An 18,323-nucleotide genomic window follows, 5' to 3' on the forward strand; every position below is an offset into this window, starting at 1 on the left:
AGATGTCAAAGTTTAATTATTTGCAAAACCTAATGTCCTTTTGTAGATGAAACACTAACATATTAAATGGGTAAAAATATTGATCTTTCCCTTGAATTGTTTGTTGTGGTTAAGGTATGTTCTTTACAAGATATATTTAGGATTTTGTTACACAGAGTCGTTTCAGAAAGGCTACCATCTGTCTTCTTTTCCTCCTTTTCCAGACATGGACGTTTTAAACGTTCTAACAGCGTCACGGCTGCTGTCCAAGCCGACTTGGAGCTGGAGGGCTTCCCGGGACACATCACCATGGAGGACAAAGGCCTCCAGTTCGGCTCATCCTTCCAGCGGCATTCAGAACCCAGCACCCCTACCCAGTACGGAGCGCTCAGAACTGTACGGACCCAGGGGCTCTTCAGTTATAGAGAAGACTATAGGACGCAAGCGGACACTTCAAACCTTCCCCCTCCTGACCCTTGGTTGGAGCCATCCATTGAGACAGTAGAAACTGGAAGGATGTCTCCATGCCGCAGGGATGGCTCATGGTTTCTGAAACTGCTGCACACAGAGACGAAGAGGATGGAAGGCTGGTGTAAAGAGATGGAAAGAGAAGCAGAGGAGAACGATCTTTCGGAAGAAAGTAAGAACTCAGATTTTCCTACGGCTTTTCAGACATTGGTAATTTTTCAAAAATAAGCAAATGACAGTGTTAATGGGGAAAGCTTTCGTCAATATTTGAATAAATTAAAATTAGTGCACTTTCTACCATAGTCTAAGAAAAGATATAAATTCATGAAAAGAAAAGCAATCGCTAAAATGTTGAAGGGGGATCCTCTCGTTTGTTTTGTTTTGTTTTGTTAGATAAGTTGAATATATAAAATCAATTAACAGTTTTCTCAGTAGCATAGTTTGTCTCATATTTCACATACTGGTTTTCTTGAATTCTGACAATAACTTAATTTGGAGCATTTTGATTATTTTCTAGAATTTATACTGATCCGTGTTTATAAGAAATTGTCTTCCATTGTGCCAAAGAAAAGTTGAAGATAAGTAAAAGATTCAACCAGTTAGCTATGTGATGGTGTGCCCAGCTCTCTCATCACTAAATTAAGTGGGGATCTACATGATCTCCCCAACCAAGTGTCACCAATGCAGATCTGTCCCAAACCCTTTATGGTCACACAGGTCTCTGCCTCTCCATGTAGTAAGGGACAACAGCTTATTCCCCTCCTCCTTCCTGTTTACCTGAAGAAACCTACCATCAAGACTGTTCAGAAGCAGCACCCTTTCTAAATTGCTGTATGTGATTTATAAGCAAATACTACCTGTCTTTGTTTATAGACCAAGAATACCAAGAACATAATTGCAGAATACTTAGAATTAATGTTTGTCTTTACCAAAATATGATTTCACAAAGGTATTTCTTTTGATTTGATAAGTCATGCTCTCTTTAATGTAGTTTTTTCTTTTTCCATGAATTACTTTGTACACATACTAGATCACTATAAATTCTGAAGTTCAAAATGATAGCTGATATACTTGGGAATTTAGCCCTGCCATTCGCCTTCTGGATGACTGCTGTAATGGAGTGTGTCAATAATCCTGGAAATGGAAGTACAATGATGAAATTATATCAACTGCAACTTTCAGAGAGCAGTGGCCTTGGAATCTGAGCAGTCTGAGAAAACCATTGGCGTGTTGATTTTTGGGTGTTAACTTATAAAGAAAGGGAACTATTGCCTTTAATTGACTAGCTCTGTTCTTCCACGTTTCTCTCTTAATCATCAAATTCCATGTATTCTTGACGTGATATTAGACACAAGTATTTGGGAGGAAGTGTTGCCATGGAAAAGCATTGGACACAGCTCCTTGGGCTCTGCAGTGCCTGTGTGTCTGCATATGGCTGACGAATGTCAACGCCGCCACATTCAAACTGTTCACATGGCATGTGTTTACACGTATCATCTGTTTAGGGCACATTTAATGGAATGAGTGCTCAAAATTCTGGTATTTAAAAATCAATCATTTTATGCAGCATTTTTCCACTTGTCAGTATATGCTTCAACTTGGTAAAATGGTTTTAATTATAAAAGGGACTTATAATCGTTATCCCAAAACTAAAATGGAGAAAAATTAAATTGCCTAAGTTGACACCAAATCCAGGTTAAATTGTCAGCTCCAGTTCTCTGTGTACTAACAAGAGTGGCCTAGAGCTTGGGTACATTCCTGCAGGGACTGGAACGGGTTGTGAGATTTGAATGTTGATCAATTAAGATATATTTTCTATATCATGTGATTCTTCAGTTAAGGTATATTTTCTATATCATGTGATAGCCATTTGTTGGGTACAGGAAAAACTTGCTTTATCATTCTTTTTCATATTTAGTGGGTACTTTTAGTTATTTTTTTCAAGGATTATAGTTTTTAAAAGGATGACTTTTAAAAAAAAAAAAAAGAAACCTGCAAGCCAGTGCTTGCTGAACACATTATATACCAAGTATATACTAAGTGCTTTATATACCTCAATGCTCATTATAATGTAATAGGTAGATATTATTGTTACCATTATAAAAACAAACTGAGGTTTTGAGAGATTAACCTGGCCCCAAATAACACGAAGTACAGCAACAGAGTGAGGACTCAAAGTCAGAGCTGTCTGACGTTGAAGGCTGTGCATTTCCAGAGCACCATTTGAAGTTATTAAATCAAAACGTTCCTTTGTTGGAAACTTCCTCCCCTACATTGCTTCCTTCCTCTCTGTGTCCTTATGCACCACTTTCTTCTACTATTTTAGAAAATGTTGAGTCCCTAACCCTAGCCATTTACTTCATTCTGATCCACCTAGCTGTGACACCAGCATGCAGTCCAGACAGAATCCTTGAGCCAATAAAATATGCCCTTAGTGGTTGTGCCTTCGCCCCTGGAAATTAGAGGTGAAAGTCAGGAGAAGGCAAACCCTTTCTCAAACTGAGAATGAAAGCTGCAACAATTAAAAGTCTCAGTGCTGAAGCGTTGTCATGATTTTCCGTCACTGGGGGCATTCAAGAAAATGTTATAAATTATGCCATGAAAGTACAATAGTTCCCCTTATCTACACTTTTGTTTTCCACACTTTCAGTTACCTGCAGTCAACCTTGGACCAAAAATATTAAATGGAAAAATTACAGAAATAATTCATAGGTTTAAATTGCATTCTAAGTAGCATGATGAAGTCTCACACCATCCCACCCAGAACGTGATCATCCCTTTGTCCAGCATATCCACACTGCAGATGCCCCCTGCCCGTTACTCAGTTAGTAGCCTCTCAGTCATAGTTCAGCTATCATGGCATCTCAGAGCTTGTGTTTAAGCAACTCTTATTTTACTTAAGACTGGCCCAAAGCACAGGAGTAGTGATGCTGGCATACTACTGTAATTATTCTATTTTATTATAATTGTTGTTAATATCTAACTGTGCCTAATTTATAATCAAGCTTTATCATAGGTATGTATAGGAAAAAACATAGCATATACAGGGTTCCATACGATCACGGTTTCAGGCATCCACTGAAGGTCTTGGAACATGTCCCGTGAGGATAAGGGGGACTGCTGTCTTACATACGAAATTGATTTTGATGACAAATGAGGACCTACATCAATAATAAGATTCCATCACTTCGGAATATACAGTGTTTGTTTAAATTTCACTTGCCTTATTATTATTAGGCATCTGGAAAACATGTTTTTCTTCAGCTAGGTATAGTGGAAAGTGAATTTCTTCTGCCTCCCAGTCACATTACTCCAGACACATTTTTTAACCTTTTTTGAACCTTTGGGATCCTCTTCTGGATTCTTTCATTGATGTATACATTCAACAGATATTTATTGAATACTTACTATGAGGAAGCCACTCTTGAGTACACAAAAATGATACAAAAATAAATGAGACATAGTCTAGAACATGACTTTGATAACCTAAGAATGGAAGATATAAGACCAGGGAAAAAAACAAAAATGATACAAAAATAAATGAGACATAGTCTAGAACATGACTTTGATAACCTAAGAATGGAAGAAATAAGACCAGGGAAAACTATTTATGGGGAGTGGAAAATATTAAGTATAATAAGAGAAGTGCAGAAAAAATGCTTTAAAAACTCAGAGGTCTAAGAGATGCTTCCAAGTGGAAAAATTCCAGGAAGGCTTCTAGGAGTAGATGGCATTGTGCCATCTTGAAGAATAGTTGGGCTTGGTCAAGCAGGTGGATGAGGGTGATGGAAAAGGAGGTTTAAGATCACAAGCAAAGGCAAAGAAATAGAGGTGGGAGCCCCTTTCCTTGTTCCTCTTTAAGAAGACCTGCATGTAAACATTGCCCTTTGTACCTGCCTGTGGGGGCAGCTGGGTTGCCTGACCTCCGTTTCTCTAAGGATAGGACAGCCTTTCCCAAAGCTCTGCCCTTCTACTGTCTCAAATGACTTCAGCCTGCTGAATGCTGTGATCACATCTGACGTATTTATTGTCCATCAACAGTGCCTGACATGGTGGCTGGCTGGCAAGTGTCTTATGCACTCTCCACTCTACAGAAAACAGATAAATAACTGAGTCTGTATATTTTTTTGTTCTACTACTATTTAATCCATAAATGTAATTGCATTGCAATAAGTCTTAAACACAAAGAACAGAGAATGGATGTACTTGATACTTTTTGCGACTTTCTTAATTTCTTAAGTTTGCCCAGATATCTTCATCTTGTTACCACAAAGAAGACAAAATACTTAAGTGTCTCATCTGCATGCTTTACACATGAAACTAGCACAACATTGATCAAGTTCAGATATTTCCCTAACAATGTTTAAAAAGTAAGATAATCTTCAAGTTCTATTTTATTTTTTAAATTGATTGTACATATCTATGGAGTACAGCACTGAATATCAATATCAATACATGAGTGCGATATGTGATGCTAAAATCAGGATAGTCATTATATTCAATATTATGCAACATAATCATTCTTTGTGGCCCTTTATCAATTTCTTGCTAACCTCCCTCCCCCTCCCCCTTTCCCACCTCTGGTGGCCTCAGTTCTGTTCTCTCCTTTTGCAAGTTCAACAAATTATTATGATTATTATATCTTTCTTCCTTTTTAAAAAATTTGTTTATTTTTTTAGCTCCCACTTATGAGTGAGGACAGGCGGTATTTCTCTTTCTATATCTAGCTTATTTTATTTAACATAATTTTCCCTAAGTTTATCCATGTCGCTGCAAATGGCAGAATTCCACTCTTTTTTTATGGCAGAGTAGTACCCCATGTGTAAATATACCACTTTCTCCTTATCCAGTTGTCCATCGACAGACATTTATGTTGGTTCCAACTTTTAGCTGTTGTAAATAGAGCTGCAATGAACATGAGAGTGCAGGTATCCTTTCAACATGATGATTTCCATTCCTTTGGGTATATACTCAGCAGTGAGATTGCTGGATCATATGGTACTTCTATCTGTAGTTGTTTGAGGAACCTCCATACTGGTTTCCATAATGGCTGCACCAATTTACAATCCCACTAACAGTATAGAGGGGGGGTTAGAAATAGATACAGGGTTATTGGTTACAGCACTTTTGAAAATAAAGATTAAATTAAACGGTTTATTAAACCAAAACTCTGAACTCTGAATATTGCAATTTCCATTAAATAAAATAATTTTTGCCCAAACTTTAATTTTATAATCACAGTAAACTGATAAAACAAAACAAAATTCATTCAGTCCTCTGTGGTTAATAAAAACTATCATGAGCCCAAATAAATTACTGGTTTACATTAAGTCATATTAATGCAGATTTCCTGTTGTTAATGTATAAATAGAAATATTCTGGAGAAGTTGTAAGTCATTACTAGACTAGCATTTGGGGATTGTTGTGTTAATTGTGTAGCTTGATGGAACATCCCCTGCTTCCAGATGTCTGATGGGAGACCCAAACCAGGGAGTCCCTTCGTGTGGATCAGGCTGATGGCAGAATCCACCAATTGACCAGTCTTCTTGCTAAAGATATGTAAGTGCCTATGAAGGTGTCTCCACATGTCCTAACCACTAAATGCCTATGGGGAAACTGCAGCCTAAAAAGAAATGTGTGCTCAAAAACATGAAGATATTGAGGGCTGAGACATCGAAAGGAGATCTCTGGAAGCAGTGGCTGACCCACACCAGTGCTACAAAATTAGTCACAAAGTAACCCCAAGAGATTAGAGGTTTTAAATATTCCAATGATCATTTCAAACTCTCTGCAGGTTTTACAAAAATCCACTTTAAATCTTGGAACAAAAGAATAGTGCAAACGTTGTTCTGGTTCTTCATAGCAAATTTAGATAGAATTGGAAATTATAGAAGACGTGTGAAAAATAAATTAAAAGAGCCAAGTAAGCTAATCAAATTTCTTTGTACATCAAAGGCAAGGGTTATATCAGGTCCTTTGTAAATTTGCATTCTGATGAGCATTAGTCCTTATCTGCAGCTCTTGAGAGAAAAAAGTGTCTAAACTGTGACAAAAGTAGGGAAGGATAGTGAAAAAGAATAAATTGAATTTTCACTTCAAATTCTTTGCAATTATAAGAAGCTATTTACATTATAGGTATCAGATAGGATCATTCCCATTCATTGAACAGCAAAATGCTCCTGCCATTAGCAATCATGTCCTTAGCTACATTCTGACATTCATTACCTTTTCCTAGCTATATTCAATTTATACCCTTTATAAAAACTCTCCACTACATTAAGCCAATATCAAGATATCACCCATCTCTTCATGTTGTGCTAAAGAGTGTAAATTGAAGTACTTTGTATTAATACTTCAGCTGCATCCCATTTTAAGAGGAATGTGAAAATTAAGGATTAAAACTTCAAATTTTATAAAACTGACTGACTTTTTAATTACAATTTAAAAGGAAGTATAGAGCCAGTAAAACAAGTGCCTTTATTCGTCACTTCTATATATTCCTACAGTGACAACTTGATTAAAACAAGTTCCTTTAAATATTTTCATCAATTATGCAGGTTATAGAATACAAAATAGAAATTTAATATTCTAAAAGCAGAGGTGATGCCTCCCCTTGGCATCAGTGAGACCGGGGACTGTGGGCTGGGGAACGTGGACAGTTGGGGACATGAACATGTCAGCAGAGGAGAAGGTGCCTCCACTCCCCACCTTGCCAGATACTGCGCACAGCGCCGTGCCACCTGCCCTGCCACCTGCTGCCTTACTGGACACTGACTGCCCTGTCCCCTCCTTCCCACACTCTTAAAGACAGAGCCCTCATCACCCCATCCCACACCGTCTTCAGTGGCTTCCTATTTTCTTCCCACGTCCTAGCCCTCATTAACCTAAATAACAGAAAGAGGCTCTCTAAAACAAAAATGAGTTTACTTGGTAACGTAACACTGCAATGGGAATACGTGTGCCGTAGTAAGCCATGTGAGTGTTCAGGGAGGTAAGGAAGACAAAGGGTTTTTGAAGGAAAAGTGATGGAGGATCACAGAGTTGTTTGGGGATAATTATCCTTGGCTCCAAGGATTAACAACAAGGATGACACCAATCTGAGTTGGACAGTCACTGGGCAGATGTCTTTGCACAAGTATCTTTTTGTGCAAGATTGCGACGGCCTTTGTGCAAGGTTGTGGCTTTGCGGAGTCCTTTGTGATAGACTTTGGTATCAGGGCTTCCCCAGCTCTACTGGGGCGGGGGGCACTGTTGACACAAGTGACTCCACTTTGGTCCCGACAGCTTTCCCTCCCTCCTCCCCCGCTCTCCCTCCCCATTCCCGGTCTGGCTGGCAAATCAGACCTAAGAGGGTGGCGGGGTGGTAGTGGGTAGAGGAGGAGAAACAAGCACCTCTTGAGATGGATTTGAAAAAGGCACAAGGGCCCAGGTATACAGATGTGTAATAACCTACCATTCTATTTCTCCTTTTTAAGACTGAAAGGATGCCAAAGTATAATCCAGTTTATTCACTTTTATTAAAAGTTATGGTGTTTTACTCTTTTCAATATCCTAGAAGCAATCTAGAATTAGATGATATCAGGGAATTACTGTTAACTTCTTAGGAATGATAATGAAATTGTAGTTAAACAGGGTGAACTCAGGTGAAGTGCTGGCTACAGCCTACTTTCAAAAGCTTCAGGAAAAAAAAAACATGCACATGGCAAAGCGCTGGTTGCAGATTCTAAGTGATGAGGTGTTTGTTACACTTTTCTTTCAAGTTTTTTTATGTGTGAGATTTTTCATAATAAAACTTTGGAGCACAATAATCTAGGTTATTACATAAAAATAAAAAAATACAGATGAATAAGGAAGAAGTTTTTATTATCCTAACCAGAAGAAAATCACTTTTAAGAACATGTTATGTATAATGCTAGACCCTTTTTTTTTTTCCCCCTGACCAGTAAGGGGATCGCAACCCTCGGCAGTGTCGTCCGCACCACGCTCAGCCAGCCAGCGCACCGGCCATCCCTATATAGGATCCGAACCTGTGGCCTCGGCACTACCAGTGCCACGCTCTCCCAAGTGAGCCACAGGGCCGACCCTAGACCCTCATCTTTTAAGAAATGAGTTATATAGAGTAGACACTTTCACAGATGACTTCTTTTACATCACAACATGTCTTAAACACCCTTTCAAATCAACAGGTTGTTTCTGGAACATCATTTTCAATAGCCTCAATGCATTTGATTATATGGATATTAAAGCCCTTTCTAACCACTGTCTGTGATTTTTTTTTTCCCCATAAAGTCAAGCAAAGTAGAAGGAATACAGCAGCAGCCATAGGTTGGCCAATCAGGATATCAGAATCTTTGTTGCCAGTTTCTAGTGCATGTTGAGTTCACCTCTCTGGAGCTCAGTTTCCACCTCTGGGAATGATCTTCAGGCTTTGCTCATCAGGTGTGCACTAGACCAGCATGGGCACTTGTGAAGAACATCCGTCAGACCCCACCCTGACTTCCTGAGTCAGAATCTGCCTGGTACCAAGGTCCCCCAGAGACCGATAGACAGATCATTAAAGTCTCCTGAGCTCTAATCATCTACACTTCTCTAGATAAAACCTCAAGTGCATAAATATTCCATCTTGAAATATGTAAATCTTCAAATGTAAGTGGTGATGGATCGCTCACCTCTGCTTTCAGGAGGGACAAATCTCCAGGCTAAATGTCCCCCCTTTTCTTAACCATTTTCCACTGGACTTTGGCAAATATGTTTCCACGAACATTTTGATGTACCCTCCTATAACCTTGCCATGGCTCTCTTCTGGTGAAAGCCTGGGAGAACAGAATGAACTAGTAAACTAGCAACATTTTGAGTTCTAGAGTATTTGTTATTGATTAGTTTCTGTGCTCTGCAATGAATCTAAAGTACAACCAAAAAAGATGATGAAATTGAGCAGATGGAATAATCCACTCCTGCCTATAATAGGTAGATGATGCTCCATGAGCAAGCTCCAGGAAGGATGGCCCTATCCTCAGAGTCCCCAAGCTGAAAGGCAACTAGGTTGAGACCCTGGTATAAACTAAGGCATAAGTATTTAGATCAGCTATACCCCACCACATGGGCAACACCCCCACCCAAGGGGTGACCCAGTAACAGAAAAGCCAGATACCTGTGCTGTACAAACTCCGAAGAATAACTTTTGAACTGTTGCTTAGGCAAATAAAACTTAGCAGTATAAATGGGCCCATGGCAGAGTGGTAAGAAATGGGTTCCAATGGATTCCTGAGTGGTTATGAGGATCGTGTGAGATGGGATCTCCCAAAGTCATCATTGCCAAAATAGTGACTGTGCTTACAGCAGACTAAGGATTGGGCATGACAGAAGAAAAGGAGAAAATGAGAAGGTTTGGAGGAGCATGGAGGTAGGAAGCATGGGTTTTTGCCCCTTGCATTTCTTCAGTAAAGTCTTTTACCAAAGACTAAATCCAGAAGTGGTCGCACCTATCTTTCTTTAATTTATTAAATCCATTCCATTAATAAAACTTCATTGTTTACTTTTGAAAAAAAAATACTATTGGTTAGCCAAATAAAATTATACAAGATAGGAATCATTGGTAGATTAAAGTGACTCTTCATGCCTCATTAAACCCGTGGCATGCTTACTCACAGCATGTTCAAAAGTGTAACACCACATTATGAATATGTTGGATAAATCGATTGGCGAGTCTAACTGGTGTGAGCATGTTGCGGGAACTCGTGACCCTTCAGCTAACTCCGAGAGGAGAACCAGTGTCTTCTGAGTCGTCATGATCCTCCTGTGTGACCTCTTTCTACAAAGCTTCTTCATATATAAATCTCATAGTGCTGCCATGCGACAGTTGCCACTAAACATTATTTAATTGAATCCAATGAGATAACAGATATCAATGTTTTTCTAAAAATTAAGGAATTGGCATCTTAAGAATGTTCACTAACATATTAAGGAGTTCATTAAAAAGAGGAGGTGGGTAGGATCTTTTTATTCGCACATGCTTCCCTATCTTCCAGCTCATCTGAACATCAAAGCTAAAATAATCTTGAAGCCCAAAATAAGGAAAACTCGCTGCAGTACAGGCCACTTTCTAAATTTCTCCCAGTACCCATGAATAATATCCTTATAGTTAGCATTTGTTCATCTCTGAATTCCCTTCATGAATCGGGAATGGAGAAGATGGAAGAAAAATTTAGACAGGAGACATGTTCCCCACAATAAATTCAAAGTTCTAATCTTCAGTAGAAGATTAGATAGAAGATTAGAAGGGGTAGTGGCTGTACCCCTGTGGTTTACTCCCTCTGTGTAATGCTTTTGCTCTTGTTCTTTAGTTGACCTGGTTTTGAACTTTTTTTTTTTTTTTAACAGTTCTCGGTAAAATCAGGAGTGCTGTTGGGAGTGCCCAGCTTCTCATGTCTCAGAAATTCCAGCAATTTTATTGGCTTTGCCAACAAAATATGGTAAGTGAGTCCTCAAGTAACCTCGATTCCTTACAACCAAGCTGATGACTGTCCATCTTATACATTGTCACTAATGCTAAATAAATCTACGAATAGGACCTACTTCCCAGCTCTGGGGACGGACACTTTACAGGGCCCTAGTTTAAAGGAGCGACCAAGGCTGAGGCTGCAAGAGGGGACAGGTTGGAGGAGCAGGGAGCAGGGAGTGGGCAGGAAGACTGGAATTTCCAGCAGCATGGTATGAGATCGTACCTTTGCAGCTCAATTTTCTACCGGAGAATCTAAGAAGAGGAGAGGAAAAGTAAATTGCTGTTATGGCTAAGTGACAAATAAAGAAAATGATCTGAGGTAGCTGGGAATAAAAACATACAAACAAGTACATTTAAAAAAATTTAAGAGGAAATTTTAGAAATAATTGAGCCTTTTAATTTTATAGTGAGGAGTGAAACAAATACATTATGAACTTGATCACTTAATACAGGTGGTATTAAGCTTAGTTCTTCCTGACAATCAAAGGGAAAGAAAAACCATATATATTCAAGGAGGCTTCAGAAAGTTCATGGAAAAACTCATAATATCTTTTCATTTTATTCTTCTGTGGACTTTTTTGAAGTACCCTCATATAGATATTAACATGTACTTATATATGCATATATTTTTATATACACATATTAATATATATTTGTATATATGATATACTTGCCTACAGACAGGTACTTCAAAAAGTTTGTGGAAAAATAGAATTTAAAAATAATACAAATCTTTTCAGGAACTTTTTGAAGGCCCTCATACATATATATATTTTTTCTTATCTGACTAAAGAAAGCATTCACTTTATTTTATAAGAAATAGCTAAATAGTATTCACTTTACAGGCTGTTTTACAATCCATACATTGATTTCTTTCAGAGCAAACATTTTCAGTAAAATGCACATGGGTCTCTGCTAGGCCTCTGTAACAGTGGTGCCAGGTGTTTTGATTATGCTTTGTTTGGTCTCTAATTTGCAAGGACATGTGAATATACAGGATGTTCTTGTGTCAAAGGAAGCACAAGTACATCAGAGCTGGCAATGCATGTCTTGTAATTAGGATCACTAAAAAATTTGTTTTCTCTAATAATTTACAATTAACTCCATTAAAATTCATCATAAAATGTTAAAAGTTACCAACATGTCACCTTTGACAGTTATAATCAACATTTAAAAAGGGGAAACAGGTTTTGAGTCCCTTCAAAGAAACAGAGCTGTATAAACATTCACTTGTCATGTTTACTATGAATATGTTTTTGCCTCCTCTATAGTATCTATTGAATTATTATCTTTAAAGGAACTGATTTAGGCTGCTAAAGAACCTTGTATCCTATTATATGGAGTTGGGTAGTCAACTGTAGGTAGTCACTGTCTTTAGGAACTCATAATCTAAAGCATCCTGCATATAGTCAAAGGAATGTACTCACACCTATAAAATGTTCATTTTCTCTCTGCCAGAAGCATCTAATATTAGACTTGAAATAATTCATTCTAATATCTTTGATCCCTTTTGAGTTTTGAAATATCTGGCTTGGCTACTTCCTTTTCTTTTGGCTTCTACTCAGTATTAGTACAAAAAAGCTCTGAAACATTTGTTGGGGAAGACTGGCATGAGGAGGGGAGTATGTCTGCGACAGGCCTGGCAGGAGAGAAATGCTGAAAATGTATGCAGATTCTTTGCTCACCAAAGCAAGGTTGTCCATGGTGTAAAGTAGCATTGCCAGTTGCTGGAAGTTTTAGGGAGGTAAGTAAGCTTTAAGTCAAAGAAATGACCCTAGAAAATGTCAGGACCCCACCCAGATATTTAGGACAGACTACACATTCTGTAGTGTAGTCATTCTTCAAGGTAAGATGTATAGGTGACTCATTATGTAACTAGCATACAAAACAATCTCCCAAGAAACTTATAGCTTGATTCCTGTGCTGTGGGACCAGCAGTGTGGCGTCCCCAGAAAGCTTGTTAAAAATGCAGAATCTCATTCAGACCTGTGGAGTCTGACTCAGCAGTTTAACAAGGTCCACGGAGGTGTGCATGTCCAAGCACACTACTGACATGCAGAGAAATGCTGCATACCAGAACATGGGGCATTGAAGTTCTCATCAAATGGACTCTAGATGTCAGAGCCAGGGAGCCATATAAATTTTAAGTGACTGTGATTTAACAAGGATATGTGGCCCCGCATTACTTAGCTGGGGGAGAGGGAATGGCATGGCACACCATTGACATTAAAAAAAAAATTATAAACATATCAGGGTATCTGAATTTCCAGTGGGTACAAATGCAATCACCATCCCCACCCCCCTGTCCAGAAAAAAAACAACAGAAGACATAAAACCAAATCCTTACTATGCCAGGTTATAGCAATGCAGCCATGGCCTGTCATTTGAGACAAGCCCAAAGGACAGTTGTTTTGTCAGAATGGTTGAGTGACAGGTGAAGACAAGCATCTACTCTCGAGTCATGGGAGCCTCAGCAACACCACCAAGCACGTTCCTTTCGGTTTTCTCTTTGAAGCTTGGGAGGAGAAGCCATTTGGCTTTCTTCCAACGACACCATCCTGTCTAAACTGATGAAAAGAGAGCAAGTTCCTCGTATCTGTAAAGTCTTCCAGAAGAAAGACATGCAGCCCCTCCTTTAGTAACTCAATGGCATCTATAATGATGCCTCCTTGGGGGTGAGAAAGCCCCCCACACCCAGCCTAGCCCTCCCGTGGCAGGTGCAGCTAAGCAGGCGTCTTGTTCCGACTTCAGTGCAGAATGTGGCCCTGCCTGCAAGATGTCTGGGTTTTCTCCACAAGTTGAGGTTGAATTCAGGATCAAGGCAAATGAGTGCGACCTCCCCAGGGGCTCCTTAAAGGAACCCATCCTGTGACGCCCGGGCACCGCTCCTGCTGGCATTTGGACAGCCCGCGAGTGCCCTCCTGTGGCTCACGGAGCGTAAGCCTGCTCTGAGCGCCACTCCTCCTGCGGTGGGGAAGCGCAGGCTGTCACAAACCCTCTGACCGCCGCAGCAGTGCCATCAGGTTGTGTAGGAGAGAATGAGATGGGGACCAAAAAGGAATCATTCTGAAATGGATGTCAAAACAGGTTAAAGAGATTTTAAACCAAAGCAAATAAAAGTTCATGTTATGCTTAATGTGAACTACTGATGAGTAAGCTGCAAAGTGCACATTTTAAGCAAATGCAGATCAATGTTTACTTACCAGAATTTTCTCTGATTGTTTAAGGCTACCAATTTGGGATAGCCCTCCAGCGAATCAAGGGAGCCACACACGGAAGAGTCATTCAATTTTAATTGTAGGCAGTGGGTGGAAACTATATATACAAGGGGTCTTCAAAAAGTTCACAGAAGATTCATATTATCTTTTAATTCTGTTTTTCCACAAACTTTTTGAAGTAACCTCGTATACCAGGCACTATGCACAGAAGCAAAATACATCTGTGGGCCTGCCAGTCTGTGGCTGGGTGGCATCACCTGGACCTTCTAAGTGTGGGAACCTGTCAGTGGTTCTGTTCCTTCAGGAGATTTACTCACCTGTCCTCTCTCTGCATAGGAGTAAGCTAAATATACATTACATCTGTAAGGCATCCATGGCCTTCAGAATTAGACCTAAGATCCATCAGAGATAGAACTGTTGCCACGCCCATCCCCTCACCACTACACCACCGCCAGTACATGGCAGACCCAGGTAGCTCCTATCCCTTCTGAATAATCCACGGGTGACCCCAAACACACGGCTCTCTTGCTTTTATGAACTGGCAAGCGTTTAAAAACTTTCATATTTGCCACCGTTCCCAGAATTTTCAAAATGGAACCATGAACTGATGTACTACATATTTTTAAGCCGTCATCAAATACTTGTGCTAAAGTAAACTGTTACTGAATCACCGTGAGCCTTCCCAAATATTTGTGTCAGTGTTTGAATTGGCCGGGCTTCTCCCTAATCCAATTTCTTGAAATGCACACATGGGAAAAGCAGCCTCCCTCAGCCTTCTGCCAGCTGGAGACTCTCATGGCTCTAAATTCCCTGCATGTATTCACAGGACCCCAGCGCCATGCCGAGACCAACGTCCCAGGACCTGGCTGGGTACTGGGACATGCTGCAGCTTTCCATCGAGGACGTCAGCATGAAGTTTGATGAGCTGCACCAGCTGAAGCTCAATGACTGGAAGATAATAGAGTCACCAGAAAGAAAGGTGAGTATGCCCATACAGGGCAACTTCCCTGCAAAGTGCTATCCATTGGCTTCCCAGCATCTAATCCAATGGCAGAAATGGTCTCGAAATACTACATGATAATTGGTTTCCCAGTCTTCAGTTAGCAACACAGTGTCAAATTTTCAAATTCACACATGTGCACAAACTGGGGTGGAATTGAAGTCTTGTGCATGTATACTAAGCAAGGGTATCTTTCTTACTGTATCTCTTGCATATAGACAGTTCAGAGAGACACAACCCAAAATCACACATACATCTATAGTCTCGTTTCTTATAGGGATCTAGCCTCTGAATTTTCACCAAACCTTTGGACTATTAAAATGATCTCCCACAGGGGTAGTTTTAGGTCTGGTTATAATGACTGTCGCCTATTCAAATATGCCTTCTAGTTGTATGTCTAGAGACAACATTTTGACCTTATTGAACAGTTTGATGATGTAATCTTCCTACAGATCAATCAGTCTCAGTCTTTAAAATAGGCTAGCAATGTCCATTAAATGTGAATCCTGGGATTTCACTTCTTCCATGATGATATCATCTTCAATAGAGCTAGTAAATAGGTCTGAGTTGGCAATAAATACATTGATTTTCTTACACATTTTAGAGAAGTTTTGAGTAATCATAATCTAATTCTTCTAGACAAACATTATCAATTAAAATAAAATGATAGAGAAATTAATCCATCATACTTTTGGGAGGTGGTATTTAATGCAAAGCTGAGGCTATATGTCTGAATGATTAGGATGAAAAACAGTGCAGGTCATCATTATTATCTACTTCTCCCCAAAAGATGCCATTGGCTAGCTAGTGTAGTTCTAGGCTAGACACCACAGATGCCACCTCCAAAAACCAACAAGTTCTCCCTTACCACAGACAACAGGTAAGGGGGTGTGGGAAAGTATATGGTACACACAAAATCCTTCCTAGTTTTCATTCTTCAGTAATAGAAAGCTAATATAAGCCCATTTGTGTAGGCTATACATACAGAATGATGCTCGAAATGAAAACAGTTTCTTGCTGAGGATATAGGACTCCCCAGTTTAAAAAGTGAGCAGCTCTTTAACATAACTGAGGTTCTGAGTCCTAAAGAGTAGACCCTGTCTCTTCTGAACACATTTCTTAAAACTCTGAGTGCTGCAGCTCCGCAAGGCCATCTGGTCTACCCTCTTGTACTGCACATGCCTGGAGACTTTTAAGCCCTTTTAAAAGTGGGACTCTTGCATGAAACGTTAATGCATATTTCTTACAGTTCCATATTTCAGAGGCTACCAAGAGGAAAGAGATAAGTAAATACAGTCATGTACTTAATGTAGGAATTACATTTTAAAATAGCTAAACGTTTCAGTAAATTAATTACCCCATTGTTTTAGATGCATGTCAAGTCAAAAGAAAGTCATTGGTTCTGGCCTAAGTCATTGCAAAATAAGCCATGGGAACAAAATTTCAGACACCAAAACAGTCTTCTTATCAAAACACTCTTATGGCCATCAGGGCAGTGCCACAGGTGTCCACCCTGTTCTCACATAGCTGTTCCTTTTCCCCCAGTGCCCAAACACGTCTGGCTCCCTTTGGGTTTGGGGGAGAGGCTGAAAGGAGAAAGACACAGATGTGGGATCTTGGTGTTTTCTGGCCCCAACAACTAGATATCTGCTTAGAAAAGGAAAGTGATTCTGGCTCCTTCTGTAGTATATCCTTTCCTGAGAAGGAAATAATGGCTACTCAGAAGTTCCTATTGTAACTCCATTAGAAAGCAGAATCAGAAGACAGATCCAGCTTTGTTAAACAGGAACAACATTAACACAACACAAAACAGCTGTGGATACAGACATTTCACTGGAACAGTTGCAAGCATTATGTATTGCACTTGCTGCAGAATTGTGAAATATATTTTTCTGAAAAAGGCATGGTCGTATTTTAGTGTGACTTATTTGAAAACATGAGCTAAGGGTCAGAAATAATTACTTGCATCTTTTTAACCAAGAAAATGAAAAATCATTATATATATGATATTCTTGTATATATACTATTAATGTTAATGGGTTTTTAGGCCAATAATAGAGAATTTGGCCAATTCCCGGGGACACCTGCGCATGTAAGATGGTTTTCATGAGCATACTTGGGATCCTGGCATCTGCTGGAAAGACTGCAGCATGTAGTAAGGCTGCCAAGTGACAGCTTCCAGACTATTCGTGATGCCCAAGAGCTTGGCTTTTAGGTGTTCGCCAACACTCAGAGATGACATAGGGCTTTGGGAAGTATAGGAATAAGGTAGTGCTAATCCAGCAACAATGTGAAAATAACTCAGAGATGTGAGATGTCAATGTGCAGAATTTATTTTTTTATTTATAAACACTATCCTAAACTTCTCTGTCCCCTTTGAGGAGTTTGAGGGAGCTTATAAAAAGTACATACTATGCAAAAGGCAAAGCTGTCACCATGGGAGTCCAGGGCCAGGGCAAAGTTGAGTAGAAGATGAGTCAGGCCACAGCGCAGTCTGCAGTCACAAAGCGTGCACCAGCGCCCAGCGCCACTAGGGGCAGCGCTGCTGGTTCTCTGCTCTGACCACCCGCCAACTTTGACTTGTGATGCTTTACAGGAAGAACGAAAGGTCCCCCCTCCAATACCAAAGAAGCCCCCCAAAGGAAAATTTCCTATTACTAGAGAAAAGTCTCTCGACCTGCCCGACAGACAAAGGCAAGAAGCCCGAAGACGCCTCATGGCCGCCAAGAGGGCCGCCTCGTTCCGCCAGAGCTCGGCCACCGAGCGCGCCGACAGCATCGAGATCTACATCCCGGAGGCCCAGACCCGGCTCTGAGCACGCCCTCTCCTGCCTTTTCTTTTAACAAATGCTTGTGCAGTTTGCTGCCTACCCGGTCACTGTCGCCCCACTCCCTCCCCCGAGCCCGCCCGCTCTGTGCTCTCTGTACCCCAGACAGACCGAACGCTCTGGACTTCCCAGAGTTGGCTGAGCTCGGGGAGAACGGCTTTGTTTTTGTTTTGTTTTTTTTATATTGATGGCCTGACTTACAATCAGCTCTGAGGGATAGGCTTGGTGAGACAAACTTCTCCTCCTCGTTCTCAGAGGACTTCAAGAACACCTCTGGAGATGGAACCCAGCTGACATTTTGTTATTTATATTTTTATAAATTGTGTGATA

At 40.1% G+C, this 18,323-nt stretch overlaps 1 protein-coding gene across 1 annotated transcript in view; it reads left to right on the forward strand.

The window, feature by feature from the left end:
• Nucleotides 1-17,981, forward strand: part of DLGAP2 (DLG associated protein 2) — a 215,229-nt gene extending 197,248 nt beyond the window's left edge. Inside the window, exons 10-13 of the mRNA XM_063099474.1 lie at nucleotides 204-619; nucleotides 10,828-10,919; nucleotides 14,993-15,145; nucleotides 17,763-17,981. Of these exons, the coding sequence (XP_062955544.1) occupies nucleotides 204-619; nucleotides 10,828-10,919; nucleotides 14,993-15,145; nucleotides 17,763-17,981 (880 nt within the window). The remainder of the gene's footprint in view (nucleotides 1-203; nucleotides 620-10,827; nucleotides 10,920-14,992; nucleotides 15,146-17,762) is intronic.
• Nucleotides 17,982-18,323: the final 342 nt, after the last annotated feature.

The sequence above is a fragment of the Cynocephalus volans genome, chromosome 1, assembly GCF_027409185.1.
Source record: "Cynocephalus volans isolate mCynVol1 chromosome 1, mCynVol1.pri, whole genome shotgun sequence".
Lineage (NCBI taxonomy): Eukaryota > Metazoa > Chordata > Mammalia > Dermoptera > Cynocephalidae > Cynocephalus > Cynocephalus volans.